At 47.5% G+C, this 18,717-nt stretch overlaps 6 protein-coding genes across 6 annotated transcripts; 3 read left to right on the plus strand and 3 right to left on the minus strand.

The window, feature by feature from the left end:
• Positions 1 to 263: 263 nt before the first annotated feature.
• Positions 264 to 2,680, minus strand: HD556DRAFT_1444569 (uncharacterized protein; the record flags this gene model as incomplete). Its single annotated transcript, XM_041306800.1, has 11 exons — positions 264 to 527; positions 580 to 603; positions 651 to 739; positions 803 to 963; positions 1,016 to 1,110; positions 1,191 to 1,408; positions 1,455 to 1,566; positions 1,621 to 1,670; positions 1,727 to 2,339; positions 2,391 to 2,614; positions 2,671 to 2,680. The coding sequence occupies 11 exons, from the start codon at positions 2,678 to 2,680 to the stop codon at positions 264 to 266; spliced, it is 1,860 nt and encodes a 619-aa protein (XP_041158938.1).
• A 1,891-nt stretch (positions 2,681 to 4,571) lies between these two features.
• On the plus strand, positions 4,572 to 6,770 carry HD556DRAFT_1444570 (uncharacterized protein; the record flags this gene model as incomplete). The annotated part of the gene is made up of 10 exons (XM_041306801.1): positions 4,572 to 4,706; positions 4,759 to 5,368; positions 5,419 to 5,462; positions 5,516 to 5,621; positions 5,671 to 5,915; positions 5,970 to 6,064; positions 6,118 to 6,266; positions 6,296 to 6,402; positions 6,453 to 6,467; positions 6,519 to 6,770. The coding sequence occupies 10 exons, from the start codon at positions 4,572 to 4,574 to the stop codon at positions 6,768 to 6,770; spliced, it is 1,758 nt and encodes a 585-aa protein (XP_041158939.1).
• Positions 6,771 to 8,551: 1,781 nt separating this feature from the next.
• On the plus strand, positions 8,552 to 9,924 carry HD556DRAFT_1528012 (uncharacterized protein). Its single transcript, XM_041309366.1, has 5 exons — positions 8,552 to 8,855; positions 8,911 to 9,150; positions 9,220 to 9,304; positions 9,355 to 9,538; positions 9,591 to 9,924. The coding sequence occupies exons 2-4, from the start codon at positions 8,950 to 8,952 to the stop codon at positions 9,462 to 9,464; spliced, it is 396 nt and encodes a 131-aa protein (XP_041158940.1). The 5' UTR covers positions 8,552 to 8,855; positions 8,911 to 8,949; the 3' UTR covers positions 9,465 to 9,538; positions 9,591 to 9,924.
• Positions 9,925 to 10,921: 997 nt separating this feature from the next.
• On the minus strand, positions 10,922 to 13,576 carry HD556DRAFT_563286 (uncharacterized protein). Its single transcript, XM_041310964.1, has 3 exons — positions 13,541 to 13,576; positions 11,015 to 13,489; positions 10,922 to 10,959 (listed from the first exon to the last, which is right to left on the minus strand). Exon 2 carries the CDS (start codon positions 13,254 to 13,256, stop codon positions 11,103 to 11,105), a length of 2,154 nt encoding a protein of 717 aa, XP_041158941.1. The 5' UTR covers positions 13,257 to 13,489; positions 13,541 to 13,576; the 3' UTR covers positions 10,922 to 10,959; positions 11,015 to 11,102.
• HD556DRAFT_1481877 (uncharacterized protein) lies at positions 13,299 to 13,989 on the minus strand (the record flags this gene model as incomplete). The annotated part of the gene is made up of 2 exons (XM_041308641.1): positions 13,541 to 13,989; positions 13,299 to 13,489 (listed from the first exon to the last, which is right to left on the minus strand). Coding segments are annotated over exons 1-2 (573 nt in total), but the record flags the coding sequence as incomplete, so codon positions are not given.
• Positions 13,990 to 16,881: 2,892 nt separating this feature from the next.
• On the plus strand, positions 16,882 to 17,809 carry HD556DRAFT_1380261 (uncharacterized protein). Its single transcript, XM_041303223.1, has 5 exons — positions 16,882 to 17,181; positions 17,239 to 17,331; positions 17,384 to 17,454; positions 17,506 to 17,566; positions 17,616 to 17,809. The coding sequence occupies exons 1-5, from the start codon at positions 17,041 to 17,043 to the stop codon at positions 17,685 to 17,687; spliced, it is 438 nt and encodes a 145-aa protein (XP_041158943.1). The 5' UTR covers positions 16,882 to 17,040; the 3' UTR covers positions 17,688 to 17,809.
• The last annotated feature ends 908 nt before the right edge of the window (positions 17,810 to 18,717 follow it).

Genomic DNA, 18,717 nt, shown 5'->3' on the forward strand with positions numbered 1-18,717 from the left:
ATGGAAACCGATTACATTTTATCATAAATACATGGCCTGGTCACACAGTCCGTCTTATTCATTGAAAACGCACTCAATCATGCTGGTCTTTCTCCGTCTCCTCTCTTCTCCACGTGGGACCACCTTTCAATCTCGTAAAATACCCGCTTCAAGCCGTTCCTTGAACTTCCTTATTCCCTTCGCGTAGCTGCCAACAAGTATCCTAGCGAACTCTCCCATATTCTTGCTGACGGCGGCACTGCAGTGGAACACGGGAATAGCTGTTAACAACCACCTACTTGCACGTCATCCAACTCCTGTAGCAGGTCCACATCGACCATCCCAGCTGCACGAAGGATATTTTCTTGGGGATCCTCGACGTCGCTCGCGAGGTCTCTTAATACACGGAAGCGGTTCGTAGTAAGCCACATGATTTGGAGAATGCCAGCGCTATTGATAGGCATTGTATAGTTGCGCCCATGCATCCCGTTTGTCACGCGCATTGATAGCGCCAACATGAGCAGAGAGCAGGTGAGCGCAAATGCAAGCTAGATCATTTGGTTGGTGATGCACAATTCTCACATGCAAGAGGATCCTTACGGGCCATGAGTTTATCTGGATGATCTATTTATCAGCCATGAAATTCACTATCGAATGATTCTCGACCTTACACCAAGGTGCCATTGCAGAATCTGCTGTGAAATGGTGGTATTTTCATTTTTCCGATCAAACCCGCCGCCGTCGGCACCGAGCTGTCCGCCTTTTTAGCCGCAGTACGTTAGTTAACTGTATCTGCACAGATCAATCAGAAGTCATAACACACCTGTCCATAGAACTGCAGCATATGCTCTTGATAGAGCCGATTCAAATTGGTCACGGCTGCCCAAAACTTGCTTCGGAATTGGAGGGTTGACTAGGACAGTGGTTGTAGTCCACTTTGGGTCGCGAAAGACGACGTTTATTCCAATCTCCTGCATAAAAAATCTGACGATTATTAGCAAAGATTGAACATTACTGCGGGCTGTGCATGAATTACACCTCCAAAAGGGAGAACCCATAACATGATGCTTGGTGCTGATTCATGCACCGACCAACGGGATGATGTGCCCCGCCCACGAAAGGAGAGACAAGCTATTAAGTGCCGAAAACATGGTTAGATCTCAGCTAGTCCATCAATGGCAGAGACTTGCCCATTTTTCATGATGCAATACGCTTGCTGATGGCGGTGACCAAATATCCCATTTAGGTTCTTCCTCCGGCACTGACCATGCCTCCCATTCACCAGAAGCATTCAACTCAAGGGACGGGGAAAGATCTAGTAGTTGATTGGTTTGTACGTCAACAGTGGCGGCACGGGGTTGAACGTCAATAGTGCACGCCACTATATGGACATCGTACATGTCAGAAATCAGGGGAGACTGAAGATCACCTATGATCGTGCTCAGATCACATTCATGCATAGCAAAGCCTCTTACTTATAGCGACCCCTGGCCCGCGAGGATGTTCCCAATACACGTGCTGAACTGTTTCATCGCCAGGTAAATTGCTTGAGTTCACAGCAGTCGAGACTATGAAAGCAACAGTCGGCTATAATATAGTCACTTAGCGAGAGATTCAAATTTCAGGAATATTGATATGTACTCCCGGAAAGAACGACGAGATGGTAGGACTTATCATAACCTCATCTGAATCTAAGATTAGGTGTTAGATGAATCTATTCCAGGACAAAATAGAAGAAGATACATACAAGGATGCATAAGTCTAGCTCTAAATTTCACGGTATGACTGAGGTTTGGCATTGGCGGGTTGAGTGTAAAATATCCGAAACTGTCAGCATTGATTTCAGGAGAGTAATTTAACACGGAATTGCGAACTAGTCCGCAATTCGCTCTGAACGAAGATGCATTGACGATGGCGCGACCAGGTGTATCGGTAGTTTGAATGATGTCGTATAGAGTGGCACCGTAGAGTCCCATGCCCTGAAGATTTGCGAATCGGCCTAACGTAGGAACCAATGCACTGATGGTGTGCCACTGCATTGCCATCATATCTACGCCTGGACTAGGCCAGTAAGAAATTTTTGTAGCGGATGCATCCACGGTTGAGTTGAATGTTTGCAACTGAATGATAGACGACGAAACCACGTGAAGGGAAAAAACACATGCAAGATAGGCCGTTATGGACAGTATGCTCCACCTTGATGCAGGGATAGTTGATTGCTGCCAAAGACACTCCAACGCAGAACCGAGGCCTTTCCATGCGTTCACCGTGTCATGAAGAGCGGTTACCGTCTGGCGTCGCATCATGTTCTTGAGGAACGTTAATCGTTGCATCAAGTAAACGAGTATCGTACAATAGATCTGAAGGGTTCATCGGTGCAAGAAGATAGTACATATGTGATGATTCCTTACCGCATAAAATGCCTGTGATGACGTACTCAGTATAGTGACCCAGATTTCATTGCCAGATGTCAATGGGACGACCAAACGGTGCTCGATACCTGAAATGTTGAGCACAAGAATAACAACGTGGAGGAGGACAAGAATGATGTGCAAAAGAGTGCATAGAATGGCAAGCACTGGCCTCCCTGATTCCTGCCACTGCTTCAGGACCGTTGACGAAGTCAATTGGTGATCTGCAATAGTTTATGTGAGTCTTGAGAGAAAATTTGACGCTATGTTGCATGAGTACCTGGCGACATAGTATGTGTTTGTGCTAGTTCGAGCTCCGTAGAACGCGTGTGGCGGGTACCTATGGGGCGCAAAGGGAGGATACTACGATCTTGCTGTGGCTTTGTGAAAACTTTGGGTAGCAGTGGGAGAGAGTTAATGGGGTGTGAAAGGACATTGTACAAACCCATACGTACTGCTATAAGAGACTAGTCGGGACCGACATACCCCAAGTCCATATGAAGAGGTCTTGCCAGAAGTTTGTCCACTTCTGATGTAGGGAAGTGCAGAGCATAAAACCTATGCATGGGGAAGAAACCTTGCGGAGATCTAAGGTGTGAACTTATGTAAAATAACTCACCATGTAAGGACTCCGGCCCCCGGAATCACTGACAGTCCATGACTCGGATGAGCGTCAGGATGGAAGATCTAGATTATCTTTCGCAGATCATTGTTGATGTTCAGCGCCATAAATATGCTGTAGTTAGTTATGATAACTGCCTCTGTGAATTATCGTAAAAACACCCGACAACTCGGGCACTGAGTTTGACCTCCGAGACCTACTAGTACTATATTAGTCACGGTCATAGTACCACCGTCCACTATGTCTGTGCAATGTGCATCGCAACACGCTGGGAATGGGAATCATAATTACTTAACATTCCCAACGCTTGTCGCTGCATACAAAGATGAGACGCGTGATCGCTGTACTGCCATGGTGCAAATCAGAGGGCACAGGCGGGCCATCAGAGAACCCGTGAGTCTCCCCAGGGTGCTTTACGTTGATTGCGGTGGTTTTCCGACGTTATACATGGCTTTATGTGACTTTATATTCCAATATAACGAAAACCTTTTCTATATATGATCATATATCGGCGTATATGGCAATGTCTGCGGCTCACCAGTCCTCTGATGCCGCGGCCCGCCAGGAGATCTACTACTACAACTTGAAGATGATCAGCGGCCTAGTACTACTAGTGGTGGCAATTGTACTCTATGCCTTATGGTGGACGGTTACAATTTGATTTGCCGCGACTTGCTCGCTTGCAGACCGAGATTCGAGTAGCACGGGCTGATCCTGGCCTCGTGGAAGAATGATGGTAAGCCGCAGCAGCTATGCCTGATCTGCCTCTGGGCTATACTAGTACTATGTCAGTGACGAAAATAGCACAAGGACGTTTAAAAAAATTCGGTCTAAGCCACATACTATACTCAATTTCGATCAATATCTTGAAGGTGGCGTGATGATACGCGCTCTCCCGGAGTAGGTGTGAGATTTTTGATTGAAGGATCCGTATGACTGCAGTGTCTCCAGTGTCCTGACATCCATCATATGCGTAGTTACATAATGGGAGCCATATCAAAGTTAGACTGTGCAGTACGATATCACGATCCTGCGCGATCCTTCTCCGTCGCGCTGCTGCGATAGTAAGATTCTAAGAATGCACCAAAAGGCTGTCCAAGGCGAAGTATCAAACTCAAGTTGATCGGAGTGCAACTACCTAGTACGGTAAACATTGATCGGACTTCTAAATAAATCGAACCGTATCTCTAACCAGTATGCATTATGGCCGTGTCATCGATGCTAGCATTCTTGTAATTGCACGGGGACCATACATCATTTAAAGCAATGTTACGGTGATAAGCTGACTATCTACCCTTGGTATGTTCTCTTCTCTGCTATCTACGAAGCGACAGGGAAACCATGACGGAAACCATGGTTCCATGCCATTGGAGCCAATTGGGAGTTCTTCTTTACACGAACTTGAACGAATACCAACAAACACTCAATGTCGATGCCTCCCCGGTAACAATACAGGTCCAACTCTCATCTCAGCAACTACAAATATCTTGAATTCATCGCTGTCCACACAAAAGCTGCACAAGTCAACAAAATCGGTGTCAGCATTTCTGTGTGTATTTATGCATGGATTTCTTGTTCTTCTCCATCTTGTTCTCCTGGCGTTGAGCATTTCTGCCGTCGAGCACCGCCTTGTCACATCTGAGAATGGTGCATGGATGTCAGTATTAGGCGCATCGACACAGGCCTTTTATGCGGTGAGGCTAATTGATCGTTCAAATTATACTTAATTGATTTTGACTTATAAAGCTGTATTGCGCGATACTCGTTTACCTGGTGCAACGCCTGACACTCTACCGGAACTTGAATCAGCATCAAAAATTGACCATCCTCCACGACAATGTTAACGCATGGAGTGGCCTTGGTTCCGCATTACAGTGTCTCTGGCAGCAATCAAGCACTACTGGATCGTTGTGGTGGATTGTGTCTATCGCCACCTATCTGGGATGCGTACTCGCGCTTCACGTAGCTTCATCATCCATATTGCAACTGCAGACATTCACCGCAACCACAAATATGTCGGCAACAACGTTTGCTCACTGGCCTGGCGCAAATGTCGACATGATGGGGCTTCAGTGGCACACAATTAGCGCCATTGTTCCGTCTCTCAGTCATTTTACTAGTTCGTTGAACGCGGGACTTGATGGTGCCACGCTATATGACACCGTTCAAGCAGATGGCGCCACAGGAAACGCCACTGTAGATGCAACTACCTTCCAAGCGGAATGTGGGTTAATCCGTAATTCTGAGTTGAGCTATACCCCAAAGCTGAATTCCAATCAATTCGGAGACTTGGTGGTCGAGCCTTCGATTTCAGGCCAGCAGACCAGGAAATCGTCGGGCCGGTTGGTACCTCCCTGTCGGTATTTCTTTCATCACTTGCAGGAGCTGTATCTTATATTTCAGTAGATCAAGATCAGTTGGTCACTCAGATGTCTACCTTTTTTCCTGGAGTATGCATATTTCAATTTTTGCTTGCTCTCTGAGTGACCTATGCTACCTTTAGTCCACCATCGAATTCATAATTGCCACGTCCATCGACATTGATGACTCCCTGAAATCAGCAACTGTACACCACATGAACTGGGAATATCAACAAGACCTGCTGTTCGGTATGTGCTCGCAGTACCACCTAGCCCCACTCGCTTATAGTTACAACAGATAGTCCTCAAACTCCGATCATCTCGACTGTGCTTGATGCTTATTTAATGGCTTGCAACATATATGTTGAACATCATACGGCGATAGTCGATATGGAAACAGGTCAACTACTGGCACTCTTGCCGCCCCCGGTTCTATCGCCTCCTTCGAACTGGAAAGGATGGACAGCACCCAAGGGAAACAACACTTGGGATATCTGGTCGCCGCCAGGAATAGGTCAGTATAAGCACCTGCATTACAAATGGGTTAGCAGATGTTTTATCACCGATTGTGACCATTATTTACGGAACACATTGAAGTTTGTATCTCCATTCTACTCTGGAGCTATGCACCCCGTAAGGATTTGTATGACTCGAAGTCAAGCAGCCTGCTACAGACATTCTCTCCTCGAGCTGTAAGTCAAACATTTTGAGGGCTATCTTAACAAACTGACGCCTCGCCTCTGAGGTATTTTATGAAAGAAATTGGCTTAGATGTAGTTTTGGATGAGCAAGCCTCCAGGCCACCGCCTCCATCTGGTCCAAAGAAGGTCCTCTGTAGTCGCCGCCAATTCGAATCTAGTCTCTCTAAGATCTTCGCATCGTTGTTGTGGACAGGTAAAGTGTTTTATTTTCACGTGTACCAGACTTGAAAGACGACGCAGGTGCAAAACTCGGCTCCGATGCTGGTGGCTTTGATTCAGCACAAGGCAGCACTGTCGTTTCTCGGCAGGTTATAAAATGGCGTCTCAACGTAGGTACTTCATCGTACAGAGCATTCAATTCCGCCGACCTATGTTTCAGATCAATTCGTGGCCTGTAAGACCCCAACTGCAAATGAACTTGACAAAGTTTTACTGAGAGATACAGTTGGCAGTTGCATTGACCGCTTCGTTGACCATGCTGATCCTCTCGATCTGCATGTCAGGGAACATGACATATCAGCAGAAAGACGGGATGCCCATAGATAGTACTGGCGTTCTCCAGATCATCTGGCTGACAAACCGTCTCCGCGTGTTGAAAGACCTCATGAGTGAGGTGGATGATCCGAGAGAAGATGTTCTTCGTTCTGCTGGGATGGTGGAAATAGATCTGTTACAAGAGCTAAACAAGGAGGACTAGGTATTGTTGCTAGGTATGCATCGAATTCTTTGGCAGCAGGGCTGACCGGTTGATCGTGATGTGGTTGCTTGAATTTAGCGGAACTTGAAGGTGTACTATGAACGATACCATGAAGATGACTCGCAGGAGCCAGGGCAACCTCCTACTTGTACGAGTTCCGTGTCGCATCCTCAACAAGTATCCCCATCCACCGACTTCTCTCACCCTCCTCCATCACATTGCGGCGCAGGATTGCGTCAAATACAATTCCATGACTGGCTGGCGTGTTGTATCTATTTATCTACATAAACGAGTTCCGCACTCCATCCCAGGCATCCTCATCACGGCCTAATTCACTGCGACCCATGTCAATACGGTTAGAATCTATAGATCAGTATTGCGGAACCGAGTCACCATACTTATCACAGAGGCGAACTGCAAAGCGAGACTATCATTTATGTAAATGCGCCGAAGAATGAAGGAGCTCAAGTAAGGCTGTAAGACATTCTGAATTAAACAGCAGTTGTTCCACCCCCTCGTCCGCGGTCCGCTGCCAAAAGACCATCAACAAAGAAATACATATGGCTGAAAATAAGTAACCCACTTGTACTCGTCGAACCTGCTCATCTGCAACTTGCTGCCGAGAAACTATCAACAAACGAAAAACATATCTGTTGAGAATAAGTAGCGCACCTGTACTCGGCGAACCCGCTCATCTACAGCTCGCTGCCGAAAGACAAAGTACTGCCAAGGCATATTTTCTAAGAATAGCCCTTCCGCGAAGTCGACTCTGAGAAAACATTACCATCAATGAATGAAAACCACGATAAGAATAACCTGCTAGGAATTCCATTTCGCGACACTGTTTTACCTGTGTGAACTTATCCACCGTCTTCTGCCACTCTGGCGGATAAGTCGCACAAACAGCCTCGACGGTCGCAGATGATAGTCCTAACATTGCGACTCTACAGTGATGAGTAGCTGTATTGTGATCTTTGCATGATTCTTGATTCTGAGAGAAGAATTTCTCGAAGAACTTTTTCCCTCAGAATCAGGTTCAGGCTCATCCACACGGACTCCGCGTATCAATAACACTGCTTCTCGTACAATTGATAAGTAAGGGCTTGTTGATGGACGAGGCATAGCAGAGCGGCCACGTAGAGCACTGAATGTGTAGAAGATGGAGAAAACGTGAGCGTACAGAACTTCTTTCGATGAGGGAGCTGGAGAGATGATTTCTGATCATCGGAAATTGCATCTCCATCTCCCTCATCGGTCTAGAGCCATTACCTCGTTCCACAGTGCGATCGGAGAATACGACATCTTCGGCTAAAGAGGTCGAAATATCTGGAATAGAATAACAGAAATTTGTGTTCAGCGCCATCAGTGCATTCCAATACAGTGATCAATATGACTGAGTGAATACGTGAGGTAGCGATTATCGGGCCTATCATCCACCACACAAATACCGATTTGTGATTGGCACACTACCACCTGGTCTAGGGCCGCTGTCGAATAGTAGGCGGAAGGTGCCTCCTCTGGCACGAATTGACGAAAAAGTGCCGCTAGTAAACGGCTGGTCCAGCTTGATCAGTTTCTTCGATCTTTCTTTGAGGGCATCGAATGGTCACGTTGCTAGAAGGAAAGTCGAGCCCTGGTAGCTGATTGCTGATTGTTGACGATAGGTAGGTATAAGATCACTACTGGGACTTGCGGCAGTCATCGAGGATGCTACGCGTACTGAGTCCTGACAACGTTTTTGCAAATAGCTGTAAATTGATATGACGTAAGTTCAACTGCATCCCACGAGCAGGCATCTCTTATCATCCCATTATAAACACTATCGCATTCACTGCATTTGACGATGTCAAAAATATACTTGTTTGACACTGCACTACAGGCTTGCCACACCCTGGACCACACTCTACCGTACCACCCTATCAATTAGACCTTCGCGCGGAAGTTCACTTCCGCACACCTAACCTGTTGATACTAGGTCTTTGTTGTTCTTTCCGTCGTACCTAAAGGCGGTCGGAACAGAACTTGTTTCAAGTTGCTCCCTGACCGCCACACCCTCGTGTTGAGTTCTTCATTCCAGCAAGAGCGGTAATTAAAGCCATCACGTTCTCCGCATTTACACAAGCTTGATCCCTGCAATCAGAAACTGGTCATTGCAATTGTTGTTGTCAAGAAGACCTTGATGCCGATATACTGCAGCAAGAATAAAGTGGTAATCATCGAGGGTGCTGGACCCACAGGTTGCGTTACATTAAACGCTGATACAAGAATAGAAATCATCTTGCTTGCCACATTAATTTCGTGCCTCTCCGAGGTACCAAACAAGACTGATATATGCTGCGGATTGCATGAGGACACTTTGATCAAAGTTCCGCCCATTCAGGTATGAACCAACCTGCGAAAAGGCATAAAAGATTCCAATGCAGGCGCTCCTCTCAACTCAAATATGAAGCTTTCTCTTGTCCTCAGCGCACTCGCATATATCGTGGTTCTTACCGCAGCGCTCCCTATGCAAGCAGCCATCGCGAAACGTGCCTGTGAGTATTCAAATCTTTCATCACCATGCGGAGGTGTGACTTGCTGCTAGGTGATAAACGCGCTGACCTTCTACCAAACGTGGAGAAACGCGAGGAACTTGACCCCGAACCATACTACAATGATTACAACGGCAGCACGTACGAGCCCTGTGGCGGCTAGGCTCGTGGAGGAACTTGATGCCGATGAATTCAAATACCGCCATTACCAGCGAACTTGACCACAGATTCTAACAGGTGAGTTATAGCCGTATGTTTTATTTTTTGTGCAAATCATTAATTGTACTAGGTTCCGCATCGTCGCAACCTTACTTTCCCTGTACATCTACATATTTAAAACTCTTATTTGATCGCTTGTTTTCTGGATGCATGTGTGCTATAATAGAATCCCTGTTGTTTTTACGCGCTCCTTTTGACTTAACTACAGACCTAGCGTTGTTACCACTAAGGTATCATTTGATGACATTGCATGTTGCATTGTTCAGCTCGTTCTCAGTTCCCGTCTAGAATGAGAGAGATGGTATATCAATCGTAGCTTGCTCAGTGTCAACTGGTTCTCATCTGAAGACAACCATATCTTTTGAATGGACCTAACAGGGGAGAGTGCATGTTCCTCGCATCCTATCAATATGACCCGCTGCGTGGTCCTGAAGACCAGGCGACACAACACTTCAGATAAAAAGTTGCGAACATGCACGTTCACCCACGTTACATTCATGAATATACATGTGGTAATGGCGCAACTTCAGTTTAGAATGCTAGGTTGTTCATAAGTCGATTCTACACGTGCAGGGGTAAGTCAAGTTGCGTCTTTTTGACAGGATAGTCAGGAAGGATCAGGTAGGCGCCAATGAGAACGAGTGACTGGACACCAATTGACATACATTCCAGGTTGCAAAATTGCATATGATGTCAGCCAGGACATGACCAATCAGGATGCCTAGCATGAGACTCGAGATCACCACGTACAATGCTGACACTGTATCCAGGCCGCAGCTAGATGTACAGTCAGCGTCCGACAACCTGGTGATAAGCCATGAACCTGCCTTGCAACACAGCTGGTGAGCACTTCTACGGCGTACGACAGACCATGCTTGTGGCTATCCACCAATGGAGTAGGCTGCTCAAAGGGCATCAAAGTTTAGAACAACGGCAATGATTTTGGGTGTTTCTGTGGAGCTTATAGCACGATTAGTATATACTATGAGGCATGCTCATGCAAAAATCGCTGAGATCAAAGGGAATCACTTTGGGTGAGCTTCGAGGCGTGCTCAACTCCACAGTGCCTCGATCCTGTCAGTTCTCGTCGTCGAATTAAAACCGATGAATACGAGATTATTCGGTAGACCAAGAAACTGATTGCGGTTAGTTCAACAGATAACTCATCTGTACTTACTATGATGACCACCAGAATTAGCACAAAACCTGTATGAAATAGTTCCCTGAACGAGTCATGATTGAATGATAGACAATTAATATCGGCGGTATTACGCATATGCAGTGTCCGTCGGGGATGATCGATTGAAAGGGAAATCGCACCGAGTCGATGCGATTGTTTGGAGAATAAGCGGACGCTTGCAGCGCCAAGCCTCGTGCCTTCAGTGTTCTGTTACACTGAGCCTGGCCTCTGCAGGACTTGCATAGCTAGATACTGTGATCTTCTTCACTTCGTTAAATGCCACCAGTGATACCTGGCATGCAAAAATCACTCACCTTTCTACAGGTCGTCATACGAGTTGCTAGATGCCAAGTTAACAAGAGGTTGAACAAAGAACACAAAAATAGATACAATTCATACATCCTACATATATCGTCCATGTTCTGAGCTCTCCTCGATACCTGCAACGACAGTACCCCCTTTCAACATCCTCTTTTCGCCGTCGATATCTCCACCGCCAAGTGCCCGTTCACTATAGCCTCTCATCAAGATCTCATTCACGCGCTCCAAGCTCTGGGTCGCAGCAAGAATTGCGAGCATAGTGGGCGTGGGCGAGATCGTGGGTTGCGAGGTGCTCGAGGTGACAGTCACTGAAACAGATGCCTTCTGTCCTGCATGTACGAGATGGTCAGGATATGAGGGGAACGGCAACATCGGTGAAGCCTCAGTTCTTCTATTCGTCTCCTGCCGCTTCCCTTTCCTGGATCTACTTTGACTCTTGCGCTTCTTAAGTTTTTTTGCAGAGGAAGGGAGCGGGAAGAGTGAGATATCAGGGGAAGTAACACGTGCGCTCTGATTAGCATTCAGAACTTGGGGCGATCCCAGGTCAGCCTTCGTCTTGGACTTTGAGTTTAAGGGGCCGTCACAAGGCCCTGCAAAAACCTTTGCTTTGGACATTGGTGGAGAACACGAGACCAACTTCGGGCTTAAATTCGCAAGCGCGGCGAAACTGAGCGCGCCACATGAGGTAGATGTGAAGAGCAGTGCGGCTTCGAGGGGGGGAGACATCAGGAGCGGGGGGCTACGTGGGAGAACGGAAGAGTCAATTTGCGGAACCGAAGTGTTTCGCTCCGGCGATTTAAACTTAGGGTCCATGCTTGTCTCAAGGAGGTCCTGCTGCTTGCGTTCTTCGGATGATACTTCATGCGTCGAAGTGGATACAGCACATCGCGGCATCGGTGATGGAGATTGTGAAGGAGATAGTACAATGCACGGTGGAGATGGAGAAGGTTTAGCCGGGGATTGAGATGAGAGTAGCGGCACAGCTTTGTTTTTCCAACGAGGCGTCCAGAACTGACTGACTTTCGAGACGGGAGTCCGTGGAGTTTCTGACATTGGTTTATAATCAGTATGCTGATCGCCAGTGGCCTTGTATTTGGGGGACCTGCCGCTCCCATATCTCGTGCCCCCAGGAGTCTGAACTGCCCCTTCAGGGGTTTCCAACCACGCCCTCACAGGCCGTTGCACCTCCCCTCCTGTACCACCCTCAAGCGATCGCAGTGGGACATCCACCGCGCTGCTCCTTCCCCCATGGGGAGCCATACTGTTCATAGTATTTAGAGGGTTGATGTTTAGAGCTAAAGTGGGGATTGAGTTGAGGCGGGGGTGGTTACTCGGGGAGAAATCGTGCGTCCTGACCGCAGCATATTGTCTGCCATCAGCCAAGGTCGAGCGATTTAAGATTCTCTGAAACATGCTGCGTCGAGACTGGCCTGCCTCTGCCCTTTCTGCATCATATACGCGAGAAGAAGCACCATGCGTTTCCGTGAATGGGTCACCATGATCAGAGCCCGCAGTCTCAGCTGAGTTGAACTGACTGGCACCTATAAGGAATGGTGTGCAAAGAGGTTTGGTTGCAGTACCACCGATAGTGGCTTGATCACGCATGTACGTGGGGAAGAGGTATCGTGTGCCGTGTACCGTAGTTTTACTGGGTGTGCCTGCTGCAAAGAGCGTAACTTCTTCTGTGCTCCTGTTGCGAGTCGAGTATGGTCCAGAGCCTTCCGCATCGTCAATACCGCCGTCGCCCTCATCAGGAGGCGCAGGTGTATAAGCTGGACCAGGTTCAAGACTGATCCTCCTCCTGTTACCGGTCTTCCTGCCACCTAGTCCACACACGCCAGAACCCGTATCGCCAAGGAGTCTGAGCTTCCACCACAGACTCACAGCACCCACTCCCAGTAAAATACCTAACACTGCAAAGAGTGGCGCTAGAAAGATGACATCAAGATGCTGGTGGTAGGGAACTTTTGTGACATCGTGAGGCAGAGTGGTATTCAGAGGAGGGAGGGAGGTGATAGAAATGATGGTAGCTATGTTTGCGCTTGCCTCGGTTGAAGCGGGGGCAACGACATCGGTAGGACTGTCTGAAGGAGTTGAATCCAGAGGTGTAGAGGAAGCGGGATACAACGATGAGGTAAGACCGTTATCCTGACGTCCATATGCGTATGCATAATTGATATTCCAATGGGTCAAAATCCCACTTCCGCTCGATTGTATGGTGTGTTCACTTTTCATTATGCACGCTTACCAACCAATGCTGGGGTAGAGCTGCAATATATGATCCGGGCCGAGGACAAGCACCGAGACGCGGCTTTCTACGCCAAGGGCGCTGAGGTCAGCGGCAGGTGCGTCAAGGGAAAGGCCAGCGGCAATGAAGGTGGACCGTCGAACTAAATGGGAAGCGGGAGAATAGGATGCGCCTGTGACGCCTGAACGCTTTGTCTTGCGCCAAAAAGTCCTTGGGCGGACTGTGCAATAAGGATTAGTGCCAGAAAACAAGTATACAGAAGAAGACTCACAGAGAGGAGGTGCTGGTCGCGGAAGCTCACGGGTGTATGCAGATGTAGTTGGAAACGTAGAGAATACGTGTCGTGTGGGAGCCTTGACAGGTTCAGAGAAAGAAACCTGTTCGGGCGGGGCAGACTGCGAACGGGAACTACTTGACTGGTTTCTGTGCCCTCTAAATGAACGCTTTGGCGGTAAAAGTAAGGCTTCGTCAAATGTCCGCACTTCGACGGGCGAAGAAGGGGCTGTCGAGGGATCTGCTGTCTCAAGAGTAACCATTACTGGAGATGCTAATTCAGGCTGGCTGCGACGAGCAAGATTCAGGCTGAAACCAAGCGCAGACTGAGGTCTTGGATAGAGTGGAGTCGGTGAAACGAGCACAGTAACGTCTGCCATAGTTTGAATCCAAAGGAGCGACGAAAGGTTAGCGACCGGTTAGCTCTGGAGCCTCGGAGGATGAAGGAGCTGAGTAAGTTTTGCATCCGTAAATATAATGAATAAGGTTGAGTCCAAATATAGAAGGTCCGCCGATCTTCGTTAACGAACAGTTGGACGTCCCTGGGTTGTCCTGGGCCTGAGTCCTTTCATGCCGTCAAGACTCAGAGTTCTCATTGCTTTAGACTCATCGGCGTCAAGATCAGATAATGTTCAGAGGCAAAGCATTCAGCCTAATATTCGCACACCTTCAGAGTAAATTGCACAAGACTCATCAGGATCGCACTCGGGGATTCATCGGGTGTGCTATCAAAAACTACCATGGTCATGTATTAAAATCTAGTGCTGGCCGAATGGACGCGTGACAGGTGGTAAAAAAAACCGATTAGTGTAAAATCAACGATAGCCACTACGTTAACGACAGTACCCCGTAACTTGAAGTCATCAACATTAGCCTTCATCATTACCGCCTTCATCATTAGGTGCGCTTTCTTGGTGTCGCCGCGGATGCCCGAAGAAAAACCTCATTGATGATACAACATGCAGCACAGAACGGTCAGACTATGCCGCTCACGATCCTCTCAGAATTAAATCCATCTTGCGTAGACAACTACTACCCTCAGTGATACGACAGAAGATGTTCGCACCAAAGAAACTGGATCTCGTTGACAGACCAGAATCGCTCTTCAGATTAACTCGGATGCACGCGGCATTGCGGGTAATACATCAACGCTCAACTTGACTGCCGTCACTGGCCATTCTGCCCCATTTCTGATGCATCCCAACTTCACCTGCTAGTTATGTAGGCCATCCCCTCGACATGACGTGGACCAGCTGGAGCTTGGGCGCACTGTTACTCGCATTTCCCCTGAAATCTGTTCAAGTTTCGGTCATAACGCCAGCCGCAAGATTAGACTCCACCGTATTTGTCTTCCACAGACTGTTCAGATTGGATTTGAAAGTTGTCGTCACTTAAAGACTACCCCGACCAGATCTTGGAGTCTTGGACTTTCACTTTTCCTGAGAGAGTCCAACATTAGTCGGAGGTGAATGAGTGTCTGAGTACCGAGTACGCGTTGAACAGCTTTATGGCATAAATTACGCTTTTTCGCCCTCGGTAGCGCACATTCAACCGTAGTAGTCTCCTGAACACGTCAGTGTCATATCTGTTGCAATGGGATGGTCCGATGAGCCCAAGTCCCCTTCAAGTTATTGACCTACGCAAAATCAGTTAGGAAAACTGGTACGGTTCGGATGGCCGAGGAGCCAGCGCAAACAAGCCAAATCCCCACTGACGAATAGTCGTGATTATTTACGTACTATTTACTTGCAAGGTGAGCATCAGCGGAGTTATACCGGGTGCGAGGTTGAATTCATAGATGAAGAGTCGCCCAGGTCAAGAATCTACACTTCAGTGAGAGTGTACAATCATCCATAATCTGAGAAGAACCTCGAACCTTGAACATTTGGTAAGCCTAGAGCCTGATCATGGCAAAAGTGTATACATCATGTAGTGGCGCATCCGATCTTCGACACCGTGATACCATCGGAAATTCGGAACTGGCCCGCTTGAAAGGGAACAAGACGGCCATTAATATCCCAGCGGGACCTGACTCTGCATGGGCCTAGTTTTTGACCAGCCGTCGAATTGAATGTCCAAATGAGACAGATGCCAAAAGGTACATTTTCATTTTCAGGGGTTGCAGGGTGTTTATCCATGTTTTTTTCTGCTAGCATCTAACATCAAAGGCAAACATTTAAATATTCGACGTGTCCACATCTTCAGAAGCTGATACTATGACGGTCCCATGCGGCGAATACGAGGAGAGTGTTGTTGCCGCACTCCATCCACTGAGTGGAATGACACAGGTACGACATATCAATATTTGGATCCTGTTCAAGTTCGACCATGATTCAAATCTGCTAGGTATTGCCCTAACTTGTATACAGGGCATATTGATATTTAGTTTTGCGCATGCACCATGGACCTGTGAGGCGAAAGTGTGAAATTGTAAATCGAGAAGCTGGCCGCAGCCGAAGAGGGGACAGGGCGTGTTGACGTATATGGCCTGGATGAGTTACAAATTTCCTTGGTGTCACTATCATGATGTCCACTGCAGGAGCTTCTGTTCCGTCCTCGACTACATCTGGTGCTAACAATGCACTATATTTAGAGCTTGGAGTTACTGATAAACCATCGTCTGTGTCTACAGTAGTCACCCAATACCATGAACGAGGGCTCAGTGCGAGCATAGTTCCCTCCAAGTTCCCCTCAAGGCGTTTCATCGAATGGGCTATCCCGGTCAATATCCTCTTAAATCCCCCGATTCGAACAAGAATACATTCCATCTCTTCGGACTCTTTCGAACCACTTTAATTGTCGAACCTCCCGATCGAATTCATATCAGCCCACCAGTCCCGTAAGACGTTACCCTTATGCCACTTGCATGCACGCAGGCTGTCCACCTACGTAAAGTGGGTGAAAGACGCACCCTAGCCCTCGTGTTGCATCTTCGGACACGTACAAAGGCGCTTGTTCGGGACTAAGAGCATACGATTGGGGAAGGGCCTGTATATTGTGAACCTAAGGGTCTTGAAAGTTTGAAAGCGTAAGGTGAAGAAGCCTTGCATTCTGCGGGAGAATCTCCCGGTCCATAGAAACCTAACAAAGTCAGTCAATAATCTCTCATCACTTAACCACGGATCAAAATTACTTATCAGACCATCATCACACTCAGGACAGGGAATAGAGCGAATCTATTCATTCTCGTACCTTGTCTCAATCTTCCAAGGACCGCAGGCCGCCTGTGGTCTGCTAAATCAGAAAGCTTCTCGATCACAGGAAAACAATATTCGCTTCGGGGATTCCTCCTCTAGTCGCAACTTGAAATGTGAATGGGTCTGCTCAGTGTATGCGACACGGAGGAAGCAGCGCTTGCGATGGTATTACTTGGATTCTCCTAGCTCCAGTAAAATGACTGACGGAATGAACTTGACACACAAGTATAAAAGACGCGAGTGAGCGAGCTCTTGTTGAAACGCATCCAACCCTCACACCTACTAAAGCGTCATTACAACCATGACTATCCCAGTTCCGGGCACATACGTGATCTACAACATCCAATATTCCACCCTAGATGTCGATTTGCACTGGGCCAATGTCACTGACGGCGCTCCCGTCGTCGGTTACATCTACAACGAATCCACTCAGAACATGCTGGTTAGTGCAGAATCTTGAAAATATGCGTGTTTGATCTCACCGAACTCGACTCTGCAGTGGAATTTGCAGGTCGTCGATGAAGAACAGGGTCTGGTGCAATTCATCAACCTCGCGGGCAACAATTATGCTGGAGTCTCTGGCGAAATCAATGTGAGTGCGTCCAGCAACTTAGCAAGCTGGGTTTGACAACGGGGAAATCAAGGGCTCTGGGGTTATAGGAACCTCCATTGAAACCACTTTCAGACTTCACGAGAGGAAAGACGGGGAATATGAGCGAGTTTCGTTTCTTTGGCATGTTTCTTCAGGCTCAAACAACACCCTCAGGATTCAGACACATAACTCTGAGCTCGTTTGGGAGCTGCCTGACGGAAATAACTACACCGAGGTAAGTTCATCCGATGAACTGGAAAAATTGCACGTACTCAAGGGGGTAGATCATCCTCTCCCCTCCCATCAGCTTCTATGATAACCAGGCTTGGCAGTTCATGCCAGTTGATGGTAACTGACACTGAAGAGGGAGACAAAGCACTGGCGGCAATGACTTTACATCATTAGCACCGACCATGGACTAGCAATATTCTTGAGAGCATCGGAAAGAGGATATTTACTTGCACTGCTGTTATGTGGATACAACTATTTATTCGACTTGTGACAGCAAGATTTTTCAGGAAACGAACAAAGTGCGAGGGCTGAGCGCTGAGCGCTGAGCAGCTGTCTGCCTAACAGGACCAGCGAAGCATTTACAAGCACTAAATATTCAAAATACACGACCACAATTCCAACAGCAGCTACCGCATAAAGATGACGGGTTGGTACGAAGGCCTGTCGGAACAAGAGTGAGGATGGTTCCAAATAACTTGTGAATAATAGGATCTACATTGGCTTGAGGAAGAGGGAATGCAATGTAACTGCCGCGACGGCAATGGGTATAGAAAATGCGCCGAAGTGGAATAGACTCTGCATGAAACGTTTTCGGTAAGATACACGGAAAGCGCTGGTACCAACTTGAAGCATGAGGTCCGACCTTAGACGTCCATTTCGAGGGAAAAGTCGCTTACCATATATGTATACAATCCAATTGTTGCGATGTTAGTCACAGCTGAGAATGCACATTATCGAACAGGTGGGAGATGGGAGGCAACTCACTTGTAGGATAAGTAAGCCGAAGTGACTATGTACTACAGCTGAGTCCACTTGAAACCAGGCGCATGCCCAGTGCCCACTAAGCCCAAGTGAAAAGGTTCGTAGACGGCAATGCTCTGCTTGAAGTTGTATGTCCTACTAAGTATCAGTCCCATTCTCGGACAAGTATCATTCTAGTGAAAACAAATGTCGGTTACTCGTCTCAAGAGTCAAGACGGGTACGTCTTGTTTTCCTGGGATAGGTCTTGGGGCAGATACTTCAATAGGCTGCTACATGCAGTTGTAAGTGCAATTGAGGTTATTGAACCCCCAGGTCGGACTTCTCGACGAAGCAGGCTAACCGTGACGCTCGCATTCTGCGTGAGCCGCTTAGCGCTATAGTAAGTTGCCATC

Source organism: Suillus plorans, assembly GCF_016647745.1.
Source record: "Suillus plorans strain S12 chromosome Unknown HD556scaffold_37, whole genome shotgun sequence".
NCBI classification, from domain to species: Eukaryota; Fungi; Basidiomycota; class Agaricomycetes; order Boletales; family Suillaceae; genus Suillus; species Suillus plorans.